The 25,497-nt window shown below is 45.1% G+C and overlaps 2 protein-coding genes across 7 annotated transcripts in view; one reads left to right on the plus strand and one right to left on the minus strand.

Annotated features, from left to right (window-relative positions):
* The window catches only part of ralgapa2 (Ral GTPase activating protein catalytic subunit alpha 2), a 102,276-nt gene extending 86,347 nt beyond the window's left edge, over positions 1-15,929 (plus strand). For 3 of the 6 annotated variants that reach the window (XM_026152492.2, XM_026152496.2, XM_026152494.2), the window contains 3 exons: positions 8,972-9,093; positions 11,765-11,824; positions 14,812-15,485. In XM_026152492.2, the coding sequence (XP_026008277.2) occupies positions 8,972-9,093; positions 11,765-11,824; positions 14,812-14,972 (343 nt within the window). In that variant the 3' untranslated portion in view covers positions 14,973-15,485. Of the gene's footprint in view, positions 1-8,971; positions 9,094-11,764; positions 11,825-12,777; positions 12,820-14,811 lie in introns of all 6 variants that reach the window. The other 3 variants (XM_026152495.2, XM_026152497.2, XM_026152493.2) reach the window with 3 other exon arrangements.
* Positions 15,930-19,161: 3,232 nt separating this feature from the next.
* insm1b (insulinoma-associated 1b) lies at positions 19,162-21,868 on the minus strand. The gene has a single exon (XM_026151390.2). It carries the CDS (start codon positions 21,712-21,714, stop codon positions 20,263-20,265), a length of 1,452 nt encoding a protein of 483 aa, XP_026007175.2. The 5' UTR covers positions 21,715-21,868; the 3' UTR covers positions 19,162-20,262.
* Between the last annotated feature and the right edge of the window lie 3,629 nt (positions 21,869-25,497).

Below are 25,497 nucleotides of genomic sequence, written 5' to 3' on the forward strand. Positions count from 1 at the left end.
CAGTTTAGTATTTTCTTTCTTTAATAATTGGCCCGACAGTCCAGATCTCATAACTCATTCTAGCAGCGGTGGCATTGATTAAACTATGCCCCTAGTCACAGTAATGAACCTGTTCTGCCAGTGCTTTTACCGCAGATGTGATCATATGTAACCTAGTGCTAATCATTAGCATTCTCCCTAAATGCCAGGCATTTTGCATGAGGCCAGGCAGCCTAATTGGTCCAATGAACCTTTCACAGAGGGGGCAATGGAGGAGCAAGAGACTTTATGTGTAGGATGCCTCGGCCGGGAGGCAGAAAGGGATGCTTGGCATTAACGCATCACTCGTCTTCTGACGCACATACCGCAAGCATCATTAAAATTGCAGAAGCCTCTGTTCATTTTGTTTTAATATTTCATCAGTGCTTGTCTGAGCTGTGTGATCGCAGGGTGAAAATCAGAGTCATTTGGCATGACCCGGCGTTGGCACATTTCTCTGACAATTTAAGTGTCAGGTTGGTTTTGCAGATGTGTCAAATAGATTATAGAACATCAGGGTACTTTGATTACTGCTGTGCTTTGAGGTGTGTGTACAGGTGGGCAGAAACCGTGTGAGCGTGATAATCATCGTGCTACAAATTTCATCATGAAAGTTGGAAGAGAGAAGAGGCTAAAGCCCTCATATGGATTTCAGCATGCCCTTCCCTGTTTAATCTTTGACTTTTTATTAAAAGTTCAAATTGAGATCAGATAGATGCTTTTTGCTTCCTCTCTCTCTTGAACAATTTCAGGAACTGAGGGGAAAATATGACAGATATTTACCTCAGATAGCTCACAGGATGCCCACCTTTGTCCTGACCTAATAACATTTCCAGAGGGTGCAGACATTCGTGACACTCTGGCCATCGTTGCTAACAAAGGAGACCTTCCAAGAAAACTCTCACCCAGCCACTCAGAGCTGTATCTGTTAATCTTCATCCCTATCAGCCTTTTGTAGCTCATCTTATTATGACTTTCTGTTAATACACAGTGGAGGCCTGTGTGACTGTCTGGCTATAATGGGTCTGTGTTTGATTAATCATGTCGATCCTTTGTGCTTCACATCTAAGGCTGCTGTGTTAGGACTCATCAATGCAGGCCAGAGTCCTTTGAAAAAGAGATTGGTTACAGACTCGGCTCATCTGAATACACAAGGCTAGCAGGCTTTGATGGCAGTCATGTTAAACAAACCATGTGCCAACAAATTATGATGTCACCAGGTATCTTGGAGCTAACCCACGTCTCTGGTGTGTGAGGATGACTTGTTGCACTGCCATTTATATTCTGTGAAACCCTGGCAATCAGTCAGTTCGAACATAGTTTAGGGGTCAACATTGACCTTAGTGTAGGTGCTGCTCTTATGATTTGTTTTGCAGCGGAAATCGATTTTTAGTGGCCCCCAGAGGAACGGTGGGTTGCCGGAGACTTGAGAAAATGGGTGTCTGCTTCCTCCAGTCAGCTTGTAAATAACCCAGTCATGCCAGCTAGCAGACATCTGATTTTGTCTGCAGCTTTGGCGAACCCGTGTGAAATCACTGACGGGCAGTGATGATGTCACAGGTTAGGAGTGATGTCACAGCCATAACTCCCCACCCTGCTGTCCGAATGCCAGATGGACGGTAGAGAGGTGTGGAGGTTGGAGCTTAGAAAGCTCTCGCTGTGGGAAACGTGCCCCTCAGGAGGTGTCATTAACCTTGGCTTACTGTTTGACCTGACTCCTCTGGGGCCTCAGAGTTCCAATTTCTTGGACCCACTAATTGGGCTACTTGTTAAAACTCTCTGAAACCAGCTATTCCTCTTGAGCTTCTTATGTTTTGCAAGTCCACACTCACCCAGAAAGTGGACCCACAAACAGCATAATAACGCATCTGTGACACATTCAGACGTTTTCTGCAGCCACAGCTGTTTAATGAGACACCAGGGTCTGAGTAGCTGATATATAAAGTGGGAGATGGACACACATATACGCTATACCATACACATTTTCACTTTATCCACCTTAATCTGTTGTTCCTTCCCATGCTGCCATTATTCCTGCAGCCAGCCTTAGTGGCACATTCACTCTCTCTGTCCCCTTTTCTCCCTGTGTCTTTCCATCTAAATGTCTGTCTTCCTCCCCGTTTTCCCATAATCACCTCACACCTCTGAGGGCCTCTGCTGAGACGAGCTTCACACCTCAGCCCTCGCTGTGACAACAGGTACCGCTGGCACTCAACGCCGGGCCTCTCTCCAATCAACACCTGCTCGCCTTTATCTCTCTTTCTTGCCTTCCTCTTTACCATCTTTCCTCCTCCCTTTTGCCCTCCTTGCCACCTTCTTCTTTCTCCATAGTCATAGCCCTTATTTGTGATGTTCAACCAGTAGTTTGCCCTGTGCCCCTGCCTTTCTGCCTCTTGTGTCCTCTTCTGTATCAAGTGACAGGTTGTCCATATGCAGTAATCAGTTTGTCTATATCAATGCCTCCTGGAGATGGCACTGTAATTCCTTCATGATTTGAACCTGTTCATGTTGCTCCGGCTTGTATTCATTACTGCATTTGGTGTCAACAGCTTGTATCAAAGTGAGTCTTATTGTCCGCTTTTGATAGCAGTCATCATTTCCTCTTAGCTCGCCACCAAAGCAGGGACTAAACCTTCTAATTAATCCACAGGATTGGACCCTATCCGCGTGCTATCCAGTGATGTTGCTGTGAATGTGCATTTGATACGAGGAGGTGGTTTACTGTGTCTTTGAATGAAAAGCATGGCGGCCACATCTGCTTTTTTTATACTGTTTGTACCCAGACACACCCCCCCCCCCCCCCCCCCCCCCCCCCAAACATCCTTTTCCTCTTAACAGCCCAATTATGTGACTGCTGGGAGTCAATGGCACTGTGAGCTACTCCTCAGCTCCTCTCCTCACCAAGGTCAAGCTGATTGGTCCAGGTTAATGGGCAGATGTGGGGCTAAGAGAGGAGGGGGGTCAAGCACCTAGAGGCACCCTTCACCTCATCTCTAAACTGTCCCTCTTCACTACAAGAGCCCCTTTTTGCCACCAGTGCTTTTACAAACAGGATTAACCTTGGCTGCTGCTGTGGAGACTTAAGCAGTAGGTTTGTCCGCACGCATGGCAAAAATATTTTTGAATAGGTATTTGATTATTTCCCCTTTTTGTTTTTGTGTTTTTTAGGTGAAACCCTGGATTCATAAAATCAGTGAAGTGTCATATGTCAGGATCATGTCATGGTTGGAGAGTTGTTGTTTTTCATTAGCACAGAGAGACTAAATCTCAAAGTTCTGATGTCTGGAATAATTTAAGTTTATCCACTATTTCTTGGCGCACTCATCTTTTTTTGTCTCTCTTTCTGTTGCGAAAACTTCCTTATTAGATGACGACAATTCAAGCTTCCGGAGGAGCGCTGTTTGAAACCCGATTAATGCACCTTTGACAAAAGGAGAGGAGGAAGTCGCCCGCCCTGCTCATATCATCCAACTTCCGTCACTTAGAAGTGGATAGAAATGGAGCTTAAGCAGTGAAATGTCAGTATGGGGTGTCCTAAGACCCTTATAATGCTGCTTTGCCTAATCTGGGCCTCGACCCCCTACCCTGCCTTATCAGCAGATTAGCTGTGTGTGCCTGTCTCAATCAGTTCAGTTTAAAAGAGAGCAGAACAATAAAATGTTCAAATAGGAAATAGAAGACAAAAAAAAGAATAAAACAACCAATTGTCATCTGGACACAGAGAAGAACCCGTGTAGCTCTCTACGAATGCAAAGCTGGTCATCAACTCGTTAAAAAAGGGATGGTGAAGAAACACAAGCTAAATGTGTACTGCAGAGTTCAGTATTGTGTCTGAACTCTATGAAATATAATGAAGCATTGTAACAAAATCCTGTAATGAAAAATGAGGGATATTTAATGTCGTGACACAAATTAAGAGCAGGATCACATGGGAGAAATCAGAAATTGACGAACGTGTTTACACTGGATATCAACCATACCCCCCAGAGCTAACTACACTGAAGGAGATCCTTAAAGATGTCCCTGTTATTGATTAGTGTATTTACAACACAGATGTTGTTTCCTTTTTACAAAGATGTTTATGGTTTAATAGAAATAAAATAAGCTTTCAGCAGGAGCATTCAGTCACACCAGGTCTGAACCGGTCATGCTGCTGAAATCCCCATACATGGTTAGTACAGCTAATGATTATTTGGACTGTATATAAAAGATGGACATAGCCATGATGACTTACGTCAGTGTATGTAGTGCTGTTTGAAACCTCAAGCTGAGCACTTTGGAAGTTTCATTCTTGTTTTTTGTTTGGAAACCGGACGAGGAGGAGAAACTGAGGTTATAGCTCACTGACACAGTGGCAATATTGTCTGTTTAACAGTATTCAGAGACCAACATGTTCAGAATCGGTGTCATTTGATAAGATCGGGAGCGTATGTAGTCCAAGTGCTCAAAGTCTTCTTCTAGACTTCTTTTTGCAACCCTGCTGGCCTTTAAAAGGAATCCAGATTTAACACATAAGCATTGGCCTCACATTTTCAAATCCTTAAGCTGCTCCTATCTTTTATGTCATCTAACCCCAAGGTGTCTACCGTTATTTGGTCTTCATCAGGCAAAAGCAGAGTTTATCTTTTTGTCTTGTACTGTAATGCTCTCAGAATTGCAGACCTAACATTAGCAGCCTCCAGTGGTCAAACAGGTTCTCTGTGGTCTTCTGACCCTTACTGTCTGATTACTGTTAATGATGCAGGTGAAAGACGGGTTTAGAATCCAGAACATTTGCTTGTTTATTTTGCCTCAGTGATACCTTTTTACTAAAGGACTACTTCCTGAAGCCATGATGCATAATGATCCTTGAAGGCCCTGTGCTTGAGTGTTCAAAGGTTTTGTGTATTTGAAAGATGCTTAGTGTGTGTTGGAGGCCGGTGGTGTGGTGTGGTGTGACCACTTTTGCCATAGGAACACAAAGATTCTGATTGGGATGGTCAGGATGCTCCTCTCTAGAGACGCACAGGTTCAGAGGTCAGCTTAGAGCTCAAGCTCTTCTGGGGAACAAAGTGCATGGGTGGTGGGTGCTACCGTGAGCGTTGTGCCTGCTTATGCACAAACACCTCTGTGTGTGAGCGTGTGTATGTGGCTGAATGTGCTGGGTGGGGTTACGCACAGTATAAAATGGATCCCAGTGGACAGGCGTGTTCAGGACCGGTCCCTATGGATGGAGAGAGAAAAGAGGAGAGATGATGATGATGAGGGCTGGTGACGGTTGGCCGATGGGGTCCAGCGGGGATGGAGCAGCCTGCTAATGAAGAGCCATCTGAGGCCTCCATTCACCTTGAACATGGGGCGCTGCAGCTGCCCTGACCTTGGCTTTGATCCACAAAGATGCTTGACCCCTACCATTTCCCCAGAGCTACCCCCACCATCTGGACAGCATGCATGCATATGTATACATATGTGCACACACCCATAGATGCATATGCATACACACGTATGTTGCTCCATATATGCATGCACATATGTTCACACAGGTATGAGTAGCAGGTTTCTGGCTTCACACCTGCGCTGATTCGCTGCATGCTAGCTATAAGTTCAGGTCTTCGTCACCTGTAATGACAGAGAAGCAGAGGGCAGCCAGGGGACAGGATGAAAAAGGAGCATTTCTCAAATGTGTAAAGTGTTGGAGTTAATAGGCTTTTCTCTCTATAGCATCCACTTCCACCCCACCCTCATAACTCCAAAACGACCACATCCATGTCTCCAGATATCATCTCCTAACTAAAGTTGTTTTACATTAACTCCAACCTGGGAGGTTTTTTTTCTCATTACTATCCCAGTGTTTGCCACGCTCCATAAACATTACATTGGTTTTCCTTTCTTCTCCCTAATAAGAATGCAGCCGCTTGGAACGTAGGGGTTCCTTGGAAATTCCCAAAGTGGTTCTGCAAACTCTCCTCCCACCCGTGCTCGTCTTTCTTGACCTCCCTGTTCAGCTGTAAATGACAGTTATGTCACGGGTGACTTGAGTTGCGTTCCATCTGTGGAAATGTAGACCTGTCTGCATTTTCCTTTTTATATTTCATCCCTCGCTTTATGAGATTTTTTTTTTTTATGGCACAGGATATGGGGTTTAGCCTTCTGTGATACAGTTCATCAGGAAGGCTTTCATAACGGGTAACATTTTCAGGAAGTATGAAGGTTTCTAAGCTGCCGTCCTCTTTCCCGGTCTCACAAACATGAATATTTACCAAGAACTCACCAACTGTAGCTGGAGCTTATTTTTCCACTAAAAGTAGGTCAGTGTCTGCGGGTTTGGTGTCCATAACATGGACACGGCGTTTGCATCATTGTTCTGGATGTGTCCCCTGATTACTATACTGCATAGAGGTAACAGCGTCTGTGCATATGCAGGGGAACAAGCTGTGCCCATGCCTAAGTAATTAGAGACCAGCATAAAACTGAGAGTGAAGGCAAGATTACCCCTCACTGTGCATCAGGTCTGATTTCTGTGCAACAATTTTTTGTTTTTACCCGCAGATAGCATCTCACATTTACTTAAGTGAGCTGATTATGGCTCTCGCTTTTACTCATCCCCAGAATACCTTTTATTAGTCTCCCTCCCTCACCACCTGTTTTTCTCCCCCTCCTTCTGTCATATTTTCTCTCGTCTCTTGATAATTCTGTACTATCTACCTTCATTTTATTCTGTGAAGTTTTTTTTTTTTCTCTCTCTCTGTCTCTCACCCAGTATAATCCATTTGTCTAACTTGGATAGAGGGCAGCGGAAGGAAGTAGTGGAGGAGAGGCGTGTGTCAGAGTCAGAGAGAGCGTCTGCTCCAGCTGGAGTAAATATTTGCTTTAGGAATCTCAATAACAGGCCTGCAGTCATCTGCATCTCTGATAATGGACAGCCATATGGCTCTGTTGACCCACGCTGTGCTGAGGTTCTCTCTCCCCATCCTTCCTTGTTTTTCATTTCTCGGCGTCCTTTTAAGTTCTCTCGTTTCTTCTCATTCAATCAGTCTTTTTCCTATATTTTGCCCTCCACTTGCCACTTCAAATGTGGACACATTTTGCTCTTTTTTTTTTTCTTTTTTTTTAACAAACATCCTTTCTCTCGGTCATCCACTAAACCCTGGATATGACCCACCACACAGAGCTGTGACCCAAGTTACCATGGCAGCAGAGCCTGGGATACCCACTCTTTGTCCAGCACGGTTTCAAACAAGTGACAGAAAACAGTGACGTTGCATGTCTGGCTATGACAGGAAGACAGATGCAAAGCTCACGGCGAAGTGCTTTTTCGTAAGTCATGCTGCTCTGCATTTCCTAAATGGAGGTGTTGGCAAAGAATAAGCAATTAGGTGCAGCATATAGTCGGCAGGTCGTACACTTAATATATTTATTTTTAATCTTCCCGTTTCTTTATTTTTGTGAGCTTTTAATTTAATGGATGTCTTAGTGTTGTGTCCTGACAAGTGTCCAAATGAGGTTATGTAAAGCTTCTGCTTCATTTTTTTTTAGCAAAGTAAACTTCTCTTGTGTTTGAGCAACATGTATATTTTATTTATTAATGATCTCCTGCATGTTGGGGGGAAAAAACATTAAGTCGTGGCTTGTCAGTGAACTTACTTCCTGTTATCTTGTCTCTTATTCTGCCCTCTGTCCGTTTCTGACTCGCAGCAGCTTGGCCATCGTACCCTCTGGTGTGTCCCGGCTCAGGTGCCCGTCATCCCCGCTTTGCTACGGTTCCCTTCAAAGCCATTGGTCATGGCTGCGTTGGCCCCTGCTGTGGCGGCATGTGCCCACAGCAGGCCTCCTGCCCACTAGCTGTCTCGTCCTATCTATCTAACCCAGACTAGAGCCTCTCAGCCCAGTCCAGCCTATCTCAGCTCAGCCTGGTACAGCTTTGGCGTCAGCAGCGGCCCGGTGTCACTCCACCCTGGCAATCATAATGAGACGAGGGGGAGGAGGGTGTCGGCGTTCAGCAGCGAGAGCTCCGCGTGTGTGTTTCAGTGCGAGAGCGTATGCATTTGTCAAGCAATTTGTCAGGTGTCGTCTGTGAAGGAAACATGACTACAACAGACAGCTGAGAATAATCAGACTACACACACACACACACACACACACACACACACACACACACACACACACACACACACACACACACACACACACGTATCTCACAGCACTTAGGATCATTATGGCTCCAGATAGACCTTTTTACTCCAATAGTTCACTACACCATATTTCATCCAGCACTTGCCGCCATTCCACAACATGATATATCTGTGATAATGATATGATAATGGCCATCAGAATGTTTTCCACCCTACCCAGCAGCCTTTTTGCGGGCTTATTTGTTTATATATTTATTTATTTATTGGAGCTTTCTCATTTCAAACCCAGCCATCCATCCTGCATGCTGGCTGCCCAGGCCCCAGTCACTGCTTGTCACTCTGAATTTCAAATGGCTCCAATTTTCCCCCTGATGGCACGGAGAAGTGGCAGGCAGCACATCAGGGAGGGTGGTCCTAGACATGCTGCCTGCAGCAGGGGTTCTATTAGAGCGAAGAGAGGGATGAGAGGCGGGAGAGGACAGGAGAGGAGAGTTTTCGAGCATCACGCCAGTAGTGATGTATTCTTTCTTTCTTTCTTTATGATTATTGTGGAGACTGCATTCTCATTTTGGGGTTGGTGTGGCATGGCTGATTGTTCCATCTTTGCTTCTGGCTGGGTTTTGCTGATGGTGGAGCTGCCCTGCCCGCTAAAGCTGCCACTCACTCCCACAGCACTGTTTGTGTGCGGCGCATCCAGAAAAATGTGGCTGTTATTTGTCTTTATTTTTTGTTTGTTGAAATCTGCAAGAAATTAATTTATATTTTTATGTAACTCTTATGAGAATCAAAGGCTTTTTCTCCTGTTTATCATTATGTGCTTTCCCTTAACAAGACCTTACCAGCTATGAGGAGCGGGCACTCTACTTGGAGGCCATTGTTCAGAACCATAGAGAGGTCATGACCTTTGAAGACTTTGCCTCACAGGTTTTCTCCCCCTCCCCTGGATATCCAATGAGTGGGACAGGTGAGAAATGAACCACACTGCAATTCTGTCCTCTTCCTCATTCTTTCCACTCCACCTCTTTCTGTCTCTCCATCTCACTCCTGCTTCATTACCTTTGGGTATTTTCCTCCCATGCCTTCTTCCCTTTTTCCTCATCATCTCTTCCCCCCGCGTTTCAGTCTCTCTTCTTCCTTCAAAACACACCTGTCCAAACCTTTTTCCTCTCCCACCCCCCCTCTCTCTCCACTCCAAGCCCACGCTCACCGATGAATATCAAACGACGGGCCCAGGCTCTTCTTCAAACACTTTTCCACTTCCTCCTGCCCCACTCACGCTACTTTGTACATCTCCTCTTTTTCTTTTTTTTTTTCAAACCGCATCCTTCCATGCAATTACTTTCCTATGAATATAAGCAGCCTTTTAAATGGCAGTTGCAGGGTGTGTGTCTTTGTGTATGTCTTCATGAGCTCATTCACCAACACTTAAGAGATCCGACCAACAAACAGCAGCTCTCGGATGTCAGCACAGCACTCTTATCAGCCTGTGATGAATAGAATGGAAAACGTGTCTTATCTTGTTCTTCCTACTTGTACCAGCACCGATCGATCTGCGCCAGCACTGAAATCAATACAGGATTGCACTTTTACACTCTATTGGATCTCGACACACGTTCTGTTTTGACAAGAAAAGCACTCCACAGCACCACTCCGCAGACGTCGTGTCATTATCGAATCTGTCAGAGCTTATGTTTTGAACGAGGTTTACCGTGTAAGCTGTATTTTTGTGCCATATGTGGGCATGTGAAAATTAACTGTCTACTTTTTCTTTCTTCTTTTTTTTGTTGGAATTGGCCTGTCTTATGTCTGTGTCGGACTTCAGATGTTCAGGTGTGATATTCAGGCAGGCGGGAGGTGGTGAGACACATTACCATACTGCTGTGTAGGGGTGTAAAATTTACCTCCTCCATCCTCGGTGCTGAACAAGCGTGCAGGGGCATATAGAAAAACAGGAGTGAAAATCAGAGAGAATTATTTTTAATTGCTCAAAGCAGCTGATGCTGACGAGTATTTCAGTCGCGGGTTGTTTTGACCACCTTCAGGTGAAAAACGTTCGGTACCCGAAACTCTGTTTCCGTGTCGAGTCTGCTTCCAATCTTAGGATCATGATTTAACTATGTATTAGAATTTAGCTATGGGAAATCATAAACGGTGGAGGAAGATTATTGTTGCAGATTATTTTGGAAGAGCCCCAAATGACTGTTGACCCAGCGAACAGAGTTAAAGGGTTCCCAGATTGCTTTGGAGCCGGTCTGAGAAAGGTTAGCTAGAACTGAGAATAATGTTTCACAGCATGAGACGTGTGCTGCAGCCAATGCATGAAGCTCAGAAGTATAATGAAGTCTGCAAGGTCATTGTGTCAGCCTCCCACTGAGCAGCGATATCCCATTTCTCCAGAAACTGTGCAAACAGGCCAACAGAATAATACAAGGATATACACAAAGGTGTTGTTTAAACTTGCATAAAAATACTACAATACTACAATACTACAATAATACTACAAATACTAAAAAAATACTACAATAATTTCTTACAGAACTGTGCAGAAGTCTTTAGATTTTGTATGCCTAAGCTAAAATAATTCTAATAATTGGTATGACTGCTTTTATTATTGAACACAGCCTGAACTCTGTTGGGCACTTTCTTGTAATTTCTTTAAGTAGTCCACAGAAAATGTTCTCCAGGCCTCCTGATGGACATTCAAAGCTCTTCTTTGGATGTTTCTGCATTTTTTTTTTTTTGTTCTCTGTCATGATGATCCCACACTGCCTCAGTAATGCTGAGGTGCGGCTCTGGGGAGGCCAGTCCATGACTGATGGTGTGGTTTTTGTTTGATTTTTCTCTCCGGGTATGCTTTTACTGCACCGTAAAACTGTTATTTTACCAGATTGTTTTGTGACAGGCAACCAATTTAAAATTCTAAAGACATGATTTAAAGTTGGTTATTACTAAGTTTCTTGTTATGTGTAAACACAACACTGTGTTTACACAGTGATTCGTAGGTCACTATGTGACTTATAGTTCGTATTGTATTTGCTACGTCTGGCGAAACATTAAGCAATGAGAGGTAAATGAAGACTTTTGCGTAGCACTGTATGAGGTTTTGGATATTGCACGTGGAATACACTCAGAATAAGAGTCATTTACAGGCTTCCACTAGGAATAAACCAGCCTATCAAAACTAAAGTTGAGATTAAAATAAAATCCATTTTAAATAGGCTTTCTAAAGTTAGATTATTTCTTCGGTCACTGTCGGTGAAATCCAGGAATTAATGACATTGTAGATGCTACAACCAGTACACACTCTTTTTGTCATTAGCAACAACTCTCACAATTTCATGTGTTTCATTTGTCAACTGCATTTGCTGTATTTCAAAAAGTACGATACGTGTGACGCTTCAGGTCTAATGCATCTCACCAGGCTTAGAGCTTGAATGTGTCTGTGATGGCTGGCTGATGTTGCTCCTCATTCTTTTCAAACGTGCTACCACTCTCACTCTCCTATGCTTTTCCTTTGTGCAGGATTGTGTGTGTGTGTCTGTTTATACACAAGTTTGTCTATCCATCTGTCTGTTCACCCATCCTGCTCTGCCTCTCATTGCTGCCACTAACATGTCACTCATGCTCCATGACAGCGTGCAGGCGTTGGCCGGGGATGGTTTGGGACATGGAGTACCCCTGGGCCAAACTGGACTGTAAGACTCTGCCTGCTTCCTCCATACTAGGCATGACGCCCGGCATCGGCTTGCTAACATCTATCACTTCGTTTAGGTCACCCTGAACCCCACCATCGTCAGATAACTAAGGGTTGCGCTTGATTTAGCAGCAGGGTTTGACTTTAAGCCCTGCACACTAATTGCTAAATGAAGCGCTCCTGCAGTTTTGCCAGTTTGCTGTAAGGCATGCAACCCGAGCCCTCCACCTTGGTGGTTTGTCTGTCTTTCATAACTTCATTCTCACAGCTCCTGAATGTAACCCCCGTCTCACCCCACAACTTCAGTCGAGCATCGCGGCTTCCTGCATGAGCTAGCCCGTCTGTCACACCCGGACGAAGACTCCATCCTCACCACTCCGCCCTCCGTGTGTTACAACTTGCACCGTTTTGCTGCATTTTGAGTGTTTTTGTCATTTTGTGATCATTCGCTTTACTTTTTAAAATGATTAACTGCACACAAGAAAACCCATTTTTCTCTCTGGGTAAAAGTACATAAAAGCTCCCCTGACCCTCCGAGGTGCCCCGGCATCTTTTCCCTCTCTCATGCTAACCCTCTCAGCTCGTAACATCGGTGGTAAATGTTTTCCAGCCTCTTGTTTCCATGTGAACTGAACACCATTCGTGCTTGGGATTTTTTTTTCAAAATGGTCTCAGTTTTTAAAAACTCCAAGTAACCAGTTTGTCAGGTAGAGGGAAAAAAATGGCATTTGTTGATTAACTCATCACACAAATCAGTTAACCTTTTCTGACCTTTAAGCCTTTCAGCAACGGCTAACCACGACACCGCACGCGCTGGCTGAAGGTCCCTCCCTCTGTGCCTGAGAGTTTTCTTTTCAGCAGCGTTGTTGTGTCCTCCTGCAGTGTGATTAAGGTTGTGTCCTTTCTCTCATGATGCTTTACTTTTTTTTTTCTTTTTTTTTTCCCTCCTTTTAGATTAAAAATATCTTAAAGATCCAAATACTGTGTGTGGTGAAGGTAAGCCCCCCAAATGAGGCCGGAAGCTTGTTTTGGTTCCGGCAGCCTGCCTACCTACCTGCTCTTCCCTCGTTCACTCATCCTGGCTGTTCCCCCTCCCCGAACCTCTCCTTTTTCATTCAGTACTAACCGAGCTTTATTTACTGAGCGCTTTAACAAAGGGAAAGGGACAGAAAAACCAGGCTGTTTATTTGGGGTATGTCCTACTGTTTAGGCCAGGCTGGTAATTGAGAGTGATGCACGGTGGGGACAATTAGCACCTGACTAAGTAGCAGCATGAACAATACGGCTACACTTCTGGCCCTCGCTTCTGCATGTGGCGCGCCTTTATCTCTTCCCCCAGCAAACACTTTTTTTCTTTCTTTCCTTTTTTTTTTCCTCCCTCAATCCCCCCCACCGCCCCCACCCCTGTCATTTCCTCCTGTTGGAGTGTGCCTGTTTGCCTGGGGCAGACTCTGAGACTAACACCTGCCGCACTGGAAGACGTCTTTGTCATCTAAAGCCTTGTTTGAACTGCTGCAGTGGGGACCAATGGGATAGCGGGGCCATTTAAAGAGTCTCTTTGTTTTCTTTCTCCCTTTGCTTCTCCTCTCTTCTTTCCGTCAGAAATGAAGCTCTGCGTACGGCCGTTTTGACCGAGTATAGGGCGGACGTGTTGGGTTGTAATCACGATAATGATGACACATTAGCCTCTTCTGGCTCTGTGTTATTTTTCCCCACTTAGTAGCTTACTTGGAAAATTAATTCTTACAAAAGGCCATACAGTGAAGAAGATCATTTAGAAACTGATGCAACCGCAGTCATTAAGTGCCACAGTGGTAGTGATGACTGTTTAGTGCAGCGCGTCTTTAATGGTGTGTTGACTGGATTGCCTTTAATAGTCGTATGTTTTTCCAGCAGATGCATTTTGCAAGAGTTTACTGTAGGAATGAGTACAATACGGGAATGCAGAAATCGTCCTGCTCATTTTTACCCAAACCCGATCCTTTTTCTTTTTTTTTTTTCCTTTTTCTTTTCTTTTTTTTATATTCATATGCAGATTTGAGAATGCATGTTCAGACCCCCCCCGCCTCACCTCCCCTCTAGCCCTTCACAATACCCACACCCAGCGTTTCATCCACGGCCCAGCCTCCTCTCTGTGAGCCGTGGCTCTGGATGCTGCTGGTGTCCACTGTGCGGCTGAGTGTCTGTTACTCCAGCCATCTGCCATTCCTTTTAGCCGCTGCAACTTGAGATGCCTCTGAAAAAATGGCAGGAAATAAAAGGATAGGAAAGAAAATAGGCAACCAGATGCCACCTCAACAAAGCAGAAAAGTTGTTTAAACTCGAGGCACGGGGCCAAAGCGGGTGGGGGCGGGGTGGGGGCGCGCCTGTAGTTGGGGTTTGGTCAGGGGCACAGCGAGGAAGTCGGCGTTCACAATAATTGATTGTCCTCGCCACCATTTCATGCCCACCTCCCGGCTTATTACCGTTTGTCATAATCATTGAAGTGAAGTTTTTGTGGAAAAGGAAAATGTTTGACAATAGGAAGGCTCCACATGTCCACAACAAGAGCGTAATGTGTAATTTCATTTTCATTCAAAGCATTCTGCTGTCACACTGTGAACTGAATACTTTTTTTTTTTACAAAGGTTGCCTCATTTTTCACATCATAAAAGGGAAACTGTTGGGGATAAAGGCGGCTTCTCTTTCAACAAGCTTTGCTTCTCTGCAGCATGTGAAAAAAGCATGTGATTTCTGAGATGCGGCATCTTGATTCGAATGAATTCTGCTCTGCAGCAAACTCGAATCCCGACACTCTTTTATTCTAAACTTGGTATTTGTGTGAATGTTGGTGGAAATCCAGGGAATTGGGTGATCCTGGTTTTGGGAGCAGCCGCGTGCATGATGGAGCGTGCTGGGATATAAAACAATCAAATCCTCCTCTCCCTGTCTCTCTCTCTCGTTGTCGTGTTTCTGTCTACAAACTTTTCCTCCATTTCTCTCTCCCAGGGTCCTTCACCGGCAGCGGAAGCACCGAAGCCGGAAGCATCACCACCACAACAACAGATTCAGTCGACCAGGTGTCTCCCACCATGCCCCGTGCCACAAAGAACAGAGTTTCTGGGAAACTCCGCCGATCAGCCAGCGCTATAAGCAAATCCTCCAACTGAGCTCTTCAACCCATCCCCCTCTTCCCCCTACCCGAGTGCCGCCTTCAGTCTTTTCTCGAAAAACCTCACAAACTCAGCCGAGACTGCAAGAAATTACTTTGATGTTTCGTTTTTTTTTTTCCGTTTTTGTGACATATAAACATTAACTGGAGCATACGGCAATTTTTAATTTAAGTGGCGATCATTGATTTCTTTGTCAGTACATTTCACTTTGTTGTGGTGTTAACTGAGACAGGTGTGTACGTGAAAGTAAGCTATTTATGTTCGTTGGTTTCAGCATAGGAGGCACCTGCAATGATTTTATCCTCATTTTCTAGAGCGCTCGCGTGCGCTAGAAAAACACTTAAAGTTCTTACTGTAGTAAGGTAATGGGAGACTGTTTTACCCTGTTTCTGTAGTTCCTCTGTCCCAGCACTTCATGTAACAAAGCACTGATGACGCAGCTGTAAATGACACCACGCTAAAACTGCACAAGAGTTTGGTATCCATTTATAAATAAGTCTGCCTTTTATACCTCTGTTTGCATCCGCCACAGCCTCTCTGTGTCAAAGATACCATTTCAGTTAGCGGCAGTGTGATGCCGTCCCATCCACGTTGGGGAATGATGTTCCTGCAGGGAAAAGCACCAATGGATGGGGAAAGCCTCCCCTGAATGTTTCGCATTCGCTGCACTAGTACACGGGAGTCCCTGCAGCATGTGCAGCCAGAGGCTGTTTAATTGTTTTGAACTCGGAGTGGACAATCGATGACGTCTTTCTAACTTGAGCTGAAATGACATTTGGGTTTCGGTTTTTTTACTACTCTAATTTTCCTTTTTAAATGAATTCCAATGGATCGCGTCATTATTTGATTTATGCAACTGCGCTGGAATGAGAAAACACTGCGTTTGTAATTGTTTTCTGATGTCGTTAACATAGGCTCATGTCCGGTAATTAAATAAGTTCCTCCTGTCTCTTTCCTCTGCTATCAGTTTCCCTGTCCTGTAAAGCCGAGACATCGACATTCCAACATTCCCAACACACGCAGACCACGGTCTTTGCACTCACTCTTGTCAGTTAACATCAAATGCTTCTTTGTTCTTGGATGTAAATTGCTTTAAATATTATTTGTTGATGTCAGTCTGTTGGATGGACTGTTTGAATTATCTTTTGCGGTGTTGTGTGTTTGTGTGGTGTTTAAAGGAAAAATGCCGCCAGAGCCTCAGGTAACTCCATGCACGTGTGTGTGTGTGTGTGTGTGTGTGTGTGTGTGTGTGTGTGTGTGAGTGAGTGAGTGAGTGAGTGAGTGATTGTGTTTCTGAGGGAGCTTCTCACAGTGCCTGTGTAATGTCTGTCTTCTAAGATGATGTCCCACATTATTTCCACGCCCCACAATCAAATCTCAGCGTCCCGTCTCCTCCTCAGGAGTAAAAAAACAAAAAAGTCTCTTCCTCCCTCTGCGTCTCTCAAGTTCGCGTCTCTCAAGTTCACGTCTCATGAAAACAGCAACAGATGGATTTTTGCTCTTTATTTATTGGTGGTGTGCTGCCACCTTCTTTGTGTCAGTGGCATCCATTCGTCCTCTTTCCCATGATCCTCTTCCCATGTCATGGCCTCCTGAGGCCACGGGAGGGGATGGCGGTGGGGAGGAGGAGGGGGCTGGGTTTAGGTGGCATGCCAGAGCTGAACTCTTAACAGCCCTCCTAGCAACAGCCAGCCCGCCTCTCGCACTCCTCCAACCTGCCAGCTCGAGTTGTCATGGTAGCCAGGTGTCCCCCGCCTCCCCTCCCTCCCACTCACCCACTCACTCGCAAACATACTCACTCACATAAACACACTATAGACTCTCACCCTCTGAGGGCTCCACCTAAGCTGCAACACTATCCCCCATCTGTTGCACTACTATGCCTTACTTTCCCTGCGTTCCTCTGTCGGTTTCTCCACATCTCACCTCCTGTTGGTCCGTTCCCCGAGCAGGATGTGAGGAATCCCCGCAGCAGGAGGAGGACTGACAGATCTGTGCTCTCTTTACTTTGTGTTGTCATTTTTGAGGAATGTATAGATATATAGGCCTGGATCACATCTATGGTTTTAATTTTCCCCAAAGCCACTTGAAGGAACTGACCATGATGTTGATCCAAAGATTGTAGCTTATAGAATATGTCTGTTAAAGGAGGGCTCGCGCCTTCCTTTCGGAGGATTAGTCACTGGAGGTGTTAGTTCGGACCAAGATTGTGTGTCTTATACGCGTGAAGAAATTGAGATAGTCGTAGTTTTAGTTATTTTCTCCTTCTCGTTTTAGAAATCCTTGTACATTGTGTCAAATTTGAGGGCTTCATTGCCCTCAGGATATAAATATATTAATGCCTGTAATATAATCTTTGTATAAGAGGGGGGAAAAGCTTGAAACTTTCATCATTACTTGTCAACATATCAAACTGTTTTTAATGACCGAAGTCCTGCTATCTTTATTAGAAATGTGAAAACTGAAACATTTCATTAAATCAATTTGAAATTCTACCTGTCGTTTGCTGTATTTCTGATTATCTGGATTTGTAAGGTTTGTGTGTGTGGTTATGATGGTGCTGTTGCCATGGGCTTTCTGACCCTGGCCTGGCCATGCTGGCAGCAGCAGGAGTAATCTGACCCTCCTCCCATCTGTCTCCCCTGCTGCTCTACCCTGCTTAGAGGAGCATAATGGAGCCCCACCAGGAGGTACAGGTGCAATTGGTTGCAGCATCTACAGGTGCCCTGCCTCTCCTGGGCCACATAAAGACGCAAGAAAAGTACTTGACTGTAATTGGAGCCCTTAAATTGTGCATCCGTGAGAAAGAAACCTAATGTTGCCCCATTTTCACCCGGCTCGGCACTGTTTGCTTGTTTGTCACCGACTCTGAGATACGTTACGACAGAACAGGCTGATATCCCCGTGAATACTACCAAATTGTGTTATTTCATGTGTTACGCTGGCAGCTGCAGTCAATTTTCACACTTCAGATCTCACTCTTTCTTAATGTATTGTCAGTGTTGCCTGGAGGAGCTCGAGGGGGTAACACTGAAAAGTTGGCCTTCTCTTTGGCCTTGCACCGCTGCAGGAGTTTTAATAAGCACAAGAACTCTGCAGAAGCAGGAAGAGACTGTGAGGAGTTCAAGTTAGTGAAGAGGTGATGTTTTTAAATGTGTGTGTGTGTGTGGGTGTATATATATATATATATATATATATTTTTTTTTTTTTTACACTACATTAGTCTTTCAGTTGACCACCTTTTTTGTCATCACTGATCGGCCTGTGAGGTCAGCTATATGTGTCTTTTGCTAAATTACCACCAACTTAATGCTTTATGGATTCTGGAGGTCAGCTTTGAAGCCGGTTGTGCCCTGATGTGTCCTAAATCATTTGAAAACAACCGAAGCAGGAAAAGAAATCGAGTTGTGTGAGTTTTCCAAAGCAGACAAATGTTTTACTGCTGCAGAGGTGAGCTCTGATCCGCCACCTCTTTGTCCTGCTGTCATGTCCTGACGTGGTATTAAGAGGGTGAATTTATGATTAGGCCTTAAGTGCTTCACTGAGGCAGCGAAACGGCGTCTATGGAGCCACCGCAGCGATGATTTACGCAGAATAAGTCTGATGTCGAAGGCACAGGGGGGTTTAGCCAAGGGAGTTGGATTTTCTCCCTGTTAAAGACGACTAAATAGATTGGTATCGTTTTGGAGTGTCACCATGTGTGGGAGAGGTGTTGAAGAGGAACCTTTACAGGTTTTGAAAGGTGACTTGGTTTAATTTCACTCTGTCAAAGTTTAACAATTTGTCATCTCGCTCCTGTACTTCAGAAGGCTGCTGTCAGAATCAACTTCAAATCAGCTGATCAGGCATAAAAAATGGGACAAAAAGTGCCCACGATGCCTCCTGTAGAACATTTTAGTCGAATAGAGTTTAAAATATGTGTGGAGGAACGGAGCGGGATTTATTTTGGTGCGTGTTCCTGTGCGCACTGCGCAGTTTGCGGGTTGAAATTAAGAAAACGATTGATGCACGTGGGCAATTTGGCATTTCTTCTCGGCTTTTCCAAAAGGAGCAAAACCAGAACGAGCCACGAGCTCATTGTGATTTAGTAATAATTATTGTAGCACGAGGAGTTTTGTTTGGACATAAAGTTCATGGTGTCGTGTGCGGCTTCCTGTCTGTGTGAAAAGCGTCTTGAGACCACGTGTCCTTTGGAAAATATTTTATTTCGATAGACAACAACGATATACACATACAATCAAAGCGCTATAAAAGCCAACATTTAAGAAAAATAACTTGTCCTTAAAAAAGATTGCATCTAAGGTAAGAGCTTTACGTTTTTTCCTCTTTTTTTATTTTTTTATTTATTTATTTTTTTTTACAAGAGCTGTGGAGATTGAAGATTAAAACCCGACCCACGACATTTATCACAACTCATAAATTTGACAAAAAGAAACAAAACAAAAAAACACAAAAGATTTGGCTATACGACATGTAAACTGCCAGAACGATTCACAGGAAAAAATCACGACAAACACAACAATAAGTTACATAAAATAATTAGAATAAATAAATAAATAAACATATAATGACAAATATTGCAACAATTTTCAAGAATAATAATAAAATATGTGCCAGCATTCAAATTAAAACAATCTATGTTGACTTTTTTAAGGCAGTTATACAGCGGGATTTGGATGTGTACGTAGGCTATTTCGGACTAGGCTTATTTGTATACTAAAGGCATTTGTGGTTCTACTAAACAGGGAATTCCTCAGTCACTCCTTTTTTTTTTTTTTTTTTTTTTCCTCCATCAACACAAAGTAAGTTCTGTCATTCACAAACTAGCGTAAAGCTACAGTGATAGAGCAATCACGGCCGGTGAAGTCAACAGGCTTTGATGGGGAAAAGGATTTCTGAGAAATTTAAGACATTTCTTAGGTCTAGAAGCTATCGTTGAACATGTGCTGTCCTAGAAAAATACCCTTTAACAGTCAAACTAACGCTTTGTATTCGTTTGTGTTTTTTTTTTATCTTGATAAACTAATTTGAGAAAGAACATCTCAAAATAGGCCTATATGTAATTCAAATATAGAGAGAAGCATTCAACAATCACTGATTGGCATGGAAAAGACACCACTTAAACATTAAACCGCCCTGCCTTTCATTGGCCTAAAGTTATGGCAGTGAGCACAAACCCTTTGTGTTTTCGTTTTTCTTTTTTAACCCCCTAAGCCACTTTTCTATCCGCTTCTTAATTATTATTTTTAATTTCCCCCCCATCAAAGGCACGAGTTCTGTGTTGTCTTTAGCAGGCGGGGCGCACCGGCATTTGGAGCAGGATCACCTGCCTGTTCTCCGAGGGGTGGCACTTGTTTATGTGCCTGGTGAGCCCCGGCGAGCTGTAGAGGGTGGCGGGGCAGTATTTGCACGGGTAAATCTGGGAGGAGTGCATGAGGCGCAGGTGTCTCTCCTGGCCGGCCCTGCTGGTGAAGCTCTCCCGGCACACCGGGCACAGCAGGCAGTCCACCGGGCTCAGATTGAGGGGGCTTTGGTTTGAGGCTTCCGCTGAGGATGAGGATGATGACGCTGATGAGGTGTTTGACTCCGGAGCCTGCTCTGCCGGGCGGTCGCTGGTTTGAAACCCGCGCTCCTCCAGCACTTTCTTTTGCAGGGCCTGGTGTCCCATGATGTGTTTCCTTAGGCACGCCTGCCGCTTAAACCTCTTCCCGCAGAACTGGCAGTCATAGCAGCCATCTTCAGAACCCGATTCGGACAGACCTGGACTCGGGGTGTCTCTGTCACTCATGTCTTTGGCTTCGTCGGAGACTGACTTGACACCTAGTGGTGGCATTTTGGCCATTTCAGGTTTGATGCCCTGCGCGGGTGGCATGGCGGGCGCGCCGGTGGTCCGAGGTTTGTGCCAGCGGCGGTGAGAGGCGAGGTTTGCCGGGCAGCTGAACATCTTATCGCACTCAGGACACCGGTACTCGACCCTGACTATGCGGGAGCACTTGTGCTGAGCCAGGGAGAACGGATCCGCGTACGCCTCCTTGCACAGCTGGCACACGAACTCCCCCAGAGGTTTGTTTCCTGCGGAGGACTGAGCCCGCGGCTTCATCTCCACCGGACCCTCTTTGATTTTGAGACCAAGCACCGGAGAAGTCGTCACCTCATCTTCAAAGTTGAGTTTTCTAATGGCTTTGGGTTTTTTGGATGCGGCTTTAGATTTGCGCTCCGTTCCATCAGTTGCGGGTCTTTTGGTGCCGACCCGGTTGCTTGGTCCCGGGAGGCTGCTGCTGCTGGTGGTGCTGGTGCCGCTGCGGCTGCTGTTGCTGGTGCCGATTTTCAGGTCGACCGGGGCGTACAGGAGGTGATCCAGACCGGAGAGGGAGGCGGGTGTTGGGAATGACTCGGCAGAAATAGGCGAGCCCAGATTGAAACTTCGCTCGAAATATCCCCTGTCGTGCTCCTTGCTGATGGGCCGGGTGGGGCTGTAGAGGGCTTGGCACACGGCTTCTGGGTTGCCGAACTGTGCCGGCTTCTCCATTCTTGGCACCGACGCGTCAGCTGCGGTGAAATCCGGCGATGCGGAGGCGCGGTCCGGACTGGACGCCACTGAAATCGGCGGGGATGGGTCCGTGTGACTCGGCAAGGCAGCTGGGGTGGGTGGCTCCTGGAGGTCATCATCGTCTGACCGAGTCCTGTAGGAAACATGTGCAGATTTCTTGTTTCTTTTTACCAGGAATCCTTTGGGCATCTTGGCGAGGAACGGCGAAAAGGCACTTCGGGGAGGTGGGTAAAATCTGGAGTATCCAGGTTTGAAAAATATGGCAACACTAGAGGCTTATGGGACTTGATTTCCCCAGTATATCGATCCCTCTGTTGCTGAAATGTTTTCGTCTCCAAGGCATAGCTCCACTCTTTTTATGCCGGAATGATGCTATTGTTCTCGCCCCCCCTGTTGCAGCATCCCCGACCAATCGGATGAAACCAAGATCCCAGTGGGTTTTATTGTGGGAGGGCTCAGATCCTGGGTTTGCTGGATTTCGTTGGAGGATGTGCAGATAGCTTAGCAGATGTACTGGCGGTTTATTACATTAATGTGTGCGCTCTGCCCCTCCCCGACAGAGGCACACGCCGGGACCCTCCTCTTTTTACGGTCTGATGGGCCCCTACACAAATGCACACGTGCCACTGCTTTGTGGTTCTCCTCCGGGGGTCCCGGAGTTGCCAAAAGGAAATGTCCGTCACCGCCACAATTATCACAATTTCGAATTAAAACTGGGTGAGACAAGCTTGGTTAAACAGAAACCCAAAGGTGTGTTTCTTCACGTGTCCGCTGTGGTGTTGGTCAGAGAGGCGGCTCGCCTCACACACGGCTGTAAAACTGTGTTCGCAGTGCACAGTCATCCAGTTTGTTTTAAGACTAAACATTTTTTCTATCCACGCACTTGACTCGTTTACGCGTGACCTTTACGCGCGTTCCGCGGGCACATCAGTGAACTAAAGACACTTTTTAAAGACCTTTATTTTGGTCTTGAATAAACACTACAGAGGGAGTGTTTCTTTATTTTAGGGCACGTGTCTGTCTCGGTAGTTTAACTCGACATATAAATCAGTCATCTCACTGCATACATAAGTAATAAGAAGGCCCTCTGGTCTTTGTGCACAATGGCTACGTCTGCCCGTGCTTGGATATCCTGTCTCTCTTTTTTCGGTTTGAAAGGCAAATTGACCTCTTAACTGTGAAACGGGACTCACGGCCAATCTGGCCCACAGCTAGACGCGTGCTGGGCGGAATCAGTGCTCCAGACAAAGAAGGCCGAAACCGAATTTCGTGTTGGGGAGAAATGCTGCCCAGATATTCAGAGCTAAAATGTGGCTGATGTAGCTGCTGGATAGCCCAAAAGTGTTTTCGGGATGTTAGAAGTTGAGTACAATTCTGCTGGAAGAAGCTAATCTAAGTTTGGATTGTGTCGAATCCACGTTTTGAACAAACTGAACGGTTTGATTTACTTTCAAATGTCTCAAAGCAAAACTCAGCTTGCGTTAAACTGACTCATTTCGCAGCACGTCTCCATCTAACAAAGACAGACCGCACTGTTGTCTATTTCTCTTCCCCGTCAGCGCTCTGTGAGTCTCTCATATTTTGTGTGCAAGTCTTCTTTTTTTCGCCATAATGGCTAAATGTATGCGGCAGTGCGCCACTTGGCAGAATGTGCATTCTTTTTCCCTTTCAGTCAGCAGACCAGGGAGGAATTAATCTCCATCATCGGACATTGTTCCCCTCATTTGCATAAAGCTGCAGTATGACCAAGTCAAATAATTGCACAATCGGAGCCGAGCCGCAGGCCTGTGCCTTGCTTTCAATAGGCCTCTGTGCCCCAGTGCCTCCTCACCTGCCTGAAAATACACCGTTATGTTTGTTGGAAATGGTTAAATGATAGATTAGCTGAATAATAATGTAATAAAGTCTGAAATGCCCACGAGGCAGACTTAAAACTGCGGGAAACCTTTAAATTATTTCAGTAAGTGACAAAGTTTGACCACGATTTTGAAGTTTCTCTGAGAATCACGTTTAAACGTGTCGTTCATCTAATCGTAGCTGGGGGTTTTTGTTGGGTTTTTTGTATGTTGTTTTATTTTCACGGGTTTCATCGACTGGCCCAGAGGTAATTACAGATTTTCTCTAAATGAGAAACCTCTCTAAAACCTGATTTCTGTCCCTGCTGCATCACGCTCTCCTCCGCCGCTCTGTTGTTGAACTGTTGTTCTTTCAGTCTGCGCGTCTATTAGTCGTGGTTTGTTGGGACTACAAGCTTTGATGGCATTTTAACGAGTTCCTCTTTCCCCCGAGATAATTTCTGTGGGGCGCGTGGGCCGGTGTGTTGGCCTTGGCCGTACCGACGCATGCGCGTGTTTGCTCAGTGGCGCGTGCTGCCCTGCGCGGACGGGAAGCATAGGCGCCTAATTAGCATACAGCTGCAGCTGCTTTAACGCAGGCCCAACACCATCCTTTTAACCTTATGGCATGCTATAGGAGTCCAAATATTGCTCGAGTTTGCCTCTTTCTTACAGGTTATGATGTTTATGTTGAAATATAATATCGGTAAACGTGTAAAATATCAATAAGTACATTTTAGATGTTTTTTTTCATTGAGGTTAAATCACATTTCTTTGCTAAAGGCACGCTTTGTTTTGTTTTTTGTCCATCCTTTTGCAAATAAGCTCTTACAATGACTGCTAAACCTTTGTAGGCCTGTTAGTTTATGGCTTAACTGCATCACCAGAAGCCTGATTTGAATACTGGTCCATTTCTGAGATTCTGGCTTCAGAGCTCAGCTCTTACTTCATTGCACCACCTACAGGATGAAGGGTTAAACTCGGTGACAAAGGCAGAGTTTACCTCCAGTCATCAGAACCTTATGGTCTTTTAAAAGGCATCAACACATAGTTTGTGTTCAGCATTACTCGTGATTACAGACGGAGCTTTGGAGCCGTTTGGTCATGTCACACAGATTGGATTACACTTATTCTCGCTGTAGCTGTACAGACACCTCCTGTACATCCCTGATGAATGATTGCCTCCATGTGCTGTGCCAATCAAAGCCAATTTGAAAGTGCAATAGGACGTGACTGTAATTGGTGCTCACTACAGGGCCACATTCAATGCACTGTCAATCAATTATTGTAATGGATTAGCTGAGCTCCTATTCTGGCTGGTTGTAATCTGATAGAGGGCTTTTTCAGCACCATGGAGAGAGCCAGCGAGGGATCCAGATTTAATCAGACTGGCTGTGGACACAGCACAGCCTCGGCTACAGCCTTTGTCCCCAACGCTGAGAGCAGGCAGAGACCAGCAATAGAACAGAGATGCAGCAGAACAAAAGAGCCTAATGAAGCCATTGGGGTTTTTTTGTTTTTTTTTAATATCCTTGTTCAAAACACACAGACACAATTTTTATCAAGGGAAACAGTGTTTTACTTCCCTCTTGTCCAGTCATCTGGCTTCACCGGCTCCATATTCCTCGACTTATTCAATACCTTCAAAGCTCTCAGCGACTTGGCATTCTCATATTTTTCAGACCTTCACCCTTACGCCCCTTCCCAGTTTCAGCTGCTGTTCTGACTGCTCCTCACTTCAAACCTAACACCACGGGTGCCCGAGCTTTCAGCTGTGTTGCAACTCATCACCTCTACACCTTCGCCAGCTCGACTCTTTGTCACAGTTCAAATCTCAGCTCAAAACCTGCCTGTTTTCATTTGCATATCAGCTGTAATCATCCTGTTATGTGTTACTTTCTCAGTTATTTTTATCTTTTAATAGTGTTCTTGTTGTTTAGCGTTGTGTAAGATGACCTCGAGTGTTTGAAACAAGCCAAAGGATGAAATGTGTTATTGCTTTTGTTGTCTCCAGCTCTAAGTTAGTCCGTGCGTTTTCCCTCACTGTGGGGAAAATAAATGTATTTTTAAAAATAACTGCAGTTCTAAAACACCTTTTGTATTCCAGTTTCCAGATACTGACTGTAAACTGAAGGAT

The sequence above is a fragment of the Astatotilapia calliptera genome, chromosome 19 (genome assembly GCF_964374335.1).
Source record: "Astatotilapia calliptera chromosome 19, fAstCal68.1, whole genome shotgun sequence".
Classification (NCBI taxonomy): Eukaryota; Metazoa; Chordata; class Actinopteri; order Cichliformes; family Cichlidae; genus Astatotilapia; species Astatotilapia calliptera.